Below are 4503 nucleotides of genomic sequence, written 5' to 3' on the forward strand. Positions count from 1 at the left end.
TTTTTATTTTAAACAGAAATGAAGTTGTGGAAAGACTGTTGGAACATAACAAAAGTAGTGAACGTAAAGAAATCTTCAGAGAGATTCCAAACACCATTGTAAACAAGAAAATTTCTCATAGAACAATGCTTTGTGAAAACCATGTGTACAAGGACAACATGCTCATTAGTCATTCATCTCTTAATGTATCTGTGCCTCTTCAGACTACACACAAACCTCATGAATATGAGCTACATGGGGAGAACCTCTATAAGTTTGGAGAATGTGAGAAAAGCTTCATTTATCCAGAATGCTTTCTGAAGCATGAAGACAATGGCACTAGACAGAGATCCTATGAGTTTAACCAGTGTGAGAAAATCTTCAAAAGTAGTGATTACATTCAAATACGTGTGAGTGACGAAACTAGAGAAGAACTATGTATAGATAAGCAGCATTATAATGCCTTTACTTATCCTGATTTTCTTCAGTATGTTGAAAAGATCCACACTGGAAAGAAACCCTATGCATGTAAACAATGTGGGAAAACCTTTTCTTTTTTGAGTAACATTCGAAGACATGAACGAACTCACTCTGGAGAGAAACCATACAGATGTAATATCTGTGGTAAAGCCTTCACTTGTTCTACTAACTTTCAAGAACATGAAAGAACTCACACTGGAGAGAAACCCTATTTATGTACACAATGTGGGAAATCCTTTTCTTTTCTGAGTAACATTCGAAGACATGAACGTACTCATACTGGAGAGAAACCGTACAGATGTAATATCTGTGGTAAGGCTTTCAGTTATTTGACAAACTTTCAAGACCATGAAAGAACTCATACTGGAGAAAAACCTTATGTGTGTACACAGTGTGGGAAAGCTTTTACTTACTACTATTCCTTTCAGACACATAAACGATGTCACACTGGTGAAAAGCCCTATGTATGTAAGCAATGTGGAAAAGCCTTCAGTTATTACAATTCCATTCAAACACATAAACGTTGTCACACCGGCGAAAAGCCCTATGTATGTAAGCTGTGTGATAAAGCCTTTACTACTCTCAGTTCTCTTCGCTATCATGAGAGGATTCACAGTGGTGAGAAGCCCCATGTATGTTTGCAATGCGGGAAAGGTTTCAATTCTTCCAGTACTCTTCGAATACATGAAAGGACTCACACTGGAGAGAAACCCTATAAATGTAAGAAGTGTGGAAAAGTCTTTAGTGTCGACAGTTCCCTCCGATGCCATGAAAGGATTCACAGTGGGGAGAAGCCCTATGTATGTAAGCAGTGTGGGAAAGCCTTTACTCGTCATACCTCCCTTCGATGTCATGAAAGGATTCACTGTGGGGAGAAACCCTATGTATGTAAGCAATGTGGGAAAGGTTTTATTTCTTCCAGTAACTTTCGAAAGCATGAATGGACTCATTCTGGAGAGAAACTCTGTGTGTGTAAACTATGTGGTAAAGCCTTCACTGGACATAGTTCACTTCGACGTCATGAAAGAATTCACAGTGGAGAAAAACCCTATGTATGTAAGCATTGTGGGAAAGGTTTCTCTTCTTTGAGTGGCTGTCAAAGACATGAACAAATTCACACTGGTGAGAAACCCTATGTATGTAAGAATTGTGGGAAAGCCTTTACTAATCCCAGTGCCCTTCGAAATCATGAAAGGATTCACAGTGGTGAAAAGCCCTATGTATGTGAGCAGTGTGGGAAGGGTTTCATTTCTTTTAGTAAGTTTAGAATACATGAACGGATTCATACTGGAGAAAAACCATATAAGTGTAAGCAATGTGGGAAAGCCTTCACTGGTCACAGTTCCCTTCGACGTCATGAAAGGATTCACAGTGGAGAGAAACCTTTTGTATGTAAACAATGTGGGAAACCCTTTTATACTTTAAGTGATTGTCAAAGACATGAACAAATCCACACTGGTGAGAAACCTTTCATTTGCGAGCAGTGTGGGAAAGCTTTTACTCGGTCCAGTTCCCTTAAAATACATGAGAAGACTCACAGTAGAAGAAATCCCTAAGTGTAGAACATGGAAAGGTATTCTTAGCATGACACTGCATAGGGCAGAGAACCAGGGCCATGTTGTCTGTAGGAATCCCTCTAGTCATCTTGATGGCATTCACCAACATAATAGTTCATACCATAGTGAGAAGCTCCCACATGATGTCAATAGAGACACACACCTTAAATGGATGTATATACAAGTCTTCAGTTGGCTAACCTGAGAAAGTACCCAGTATCAAGTTGTATAACAAAGTTATCAAAACAGTTTACAAAGCTCTATGAAAATCCCTTAAGTAACAGAATTCATTAATTCTTTTTAAGATCCCTGTGAATAAACACTAACTGGTCAGTAATTCAGAAGATAAATCTCTAAAATGTTTACTTCTAACTTTGACTCTTGTAAATAAATTTTCAGGTGACTTATTCTCTTAAGTGTCTTTAAGCAGTAAGGCATGAATTTAATGGGTTGTGTCTTTACAAGTCATGTACATTTCTTCTTTTTGTGTTGGATTCAAATGAGATGTGTTCCTAATATGTTTTTAGAGTAACGTTAATGAGCTGTTGTAAAATGAAGTTTTATTTTTAGGCTTTCTCTATTGACATCATATGGTCATTTGGGAGCTTCTTTGATATTTTTGTTTTCTTCTTGTTGTTGTTTTGAGACAGGATTTCTCTGTATAGCCCTGGCTGTCCTGGAACTCACTGTGTAGACCAGGCTGGCCTCCAACTCAGAAATCTGCCTGCCTCTGCCTCCCAAGTGCTGGGATCAAAGGCGTGCGCCACCACTGCCCAGTGATATTTTTGGTTTTGTCTTGTTTTTGTTTTGTTGGATTTTCTTTTGAGACAAGGTTTCTTTGTATAGCCCTGACTACTCTGGAACTGGTTCCTTAGACCACACTGGCATCAAACTTGAAGATCTATCTGTCTCTGCTTCCCAAGTGCTGGGAATAAAGGCGTGTGCCCCCATGCTGGACTTTATCTTTGATTTTTATACTGTATCTTTTCTATTCTTCTCATTCTTAATGCCAAATACTTGAAACAACTTAAGGGAGGAAGAATTTCTTCCCTTTGGCTCACAGTTCATTATGACAAGAAAATCATCAAGTACACTAGTTTATATCATTTTATGGATACTAGAAACTAGTATGTATTATAAGAAGGAACCAGTAGACCATTTCACAAGGACAGTGTTTCCAAATGACCTACTTCCTCCAATTATGTCATACCTCCAGCATTTCACTTCTCCCAACTGTACCTCATAAACATGCAGAGGGAGTCCTTTGGCTAGTCTAGAGCCCTGTTGAGCTAATCATTTCTGGAAATGACAAGGCATAGTTGTGCTGCTTTAACCCTAGCATCTCACACTGAAGTCCAGTTGATTTCACAGATCAGATGGCATTTTATATTTGATGTTTTATACTTTGATATATGTTTTCTTGAAGACTTTGTACATTAGAGTTCTGAAAGTTCTGAACTATTTTGGCCAATTTACAGATTATTGAATGAAAAGATACCTGCAAATATCCTACCATAACCATAAGTTAAATAGCATATATGACTGCTAAAATTTACCTTTAATGTCAAGTCATTATCGTGTGCTTACAAATCGTGCTTACACCTCTATCCATGTGTTAATTTCAGCTCAGGCTTGTGTTGTAGCCTTTGTTTGTTACGTGTGCTTTACTCCTACACATAATTTAAGTGCCTTTTTACCAGAGACTGCAGGGACCTTACTTGTTGTGGACTAATATCTAATGAATTATGCTTCCAAATCTGTATGTAGCCATAAGTGACCATGTGTTTTGTCATTAAAATCACTTTTTCCCTTTTTATCTGTTTTGGTTTTTGAGACAAGCTCTTACTCTGAACCCAGGTTAGCCTGTAATTCACTCTTATTTCAAGGATAACAGGCCCAAGCTGTTACATCACGCTTTAAAGTCATTCTTGTTTAAATTTCTGAAAGATTTGTTTTAGTACTAAACATGAAATGTCCCTTGTCTTAGTCAGGGTTTCTATTCCTGCACAAACATCGTGACCAAGAAGCAAGTTGGGGAGGAAAGGGTTTATTCAGCTTACTTCCACATTGTTATTCATCACCAAAGGAAGTCAGGACTGGAACTCAAGCAGGTCAGTAAGCAGGAGTTGATGCAGAGGTCATGGAGAGATGTTCCTTACTGGCTTGCTTCCCCTGGCTTGCTCAGCCTGCTCTCTTATAGAACCCAAGACTTCCAGCCCACAAGCGCCCTACCCCCTTGATCACTAATTGAGAAAATGCCCCACAGCTGGATCTCATGAAGGCACTTCCCCAACTGAAGCTCCTTTCTCTGTGATAACTCCAGCCTGTGTTAAGTTGACACACAAAACCAGCCAGTACAATTGATCCCTTGTCAACTTGACATACAAACACATCACTATTAAGCTTTAACCCTTACTTTCTTATTCATCCCCAAGATCTAAATAACTTTAAAAGTCCCACAGTCTTTACATATTAAAAGCTCAATCCA

The 4503-nt window shown here is 38.6% G+C and overlaps 1 protein-coding gene across 1 annotated transcript in view; it reads left to right on the forward strand.

The window, feature by feature from the left end:
* Positions 1–3828, forward strand: part of LOC116069536 (zinc finger protein 709-like) — a 10571-nt gene extending 6743 nt beyond the window's left edge. Inside the window, exon 4 of the mRNA XM_031340268.1 lies at positions 17–3828. Coding sequence (XP_031196128.1) covers positions 17–2015 — 1999 coding nt within the window. The 3' untranslated portion in view covers positions 2016–3828. The remainder of the gene's footprint in view (positions 1–16) is intronic.
* Positions 3829–4503: the final 675 nt, after the last annotated feature.

This window comes from Mastomys coucha, unplaced genomic scaffold (assembly GCF_008632895.1).
Source record: "Mastomys coucha isolate ucsf_1 unplaced genomic scaffold, UCSF_Mcou_1 pScaffold22, whole genome shotgun sequence".
NCBI classification, from domain to species: domain Eukaryota; kingdom Metazoa; phylum Chordata; class Mammalia; order Rodentia; family Muridae; genus Mastomys; species Mastomys coucha.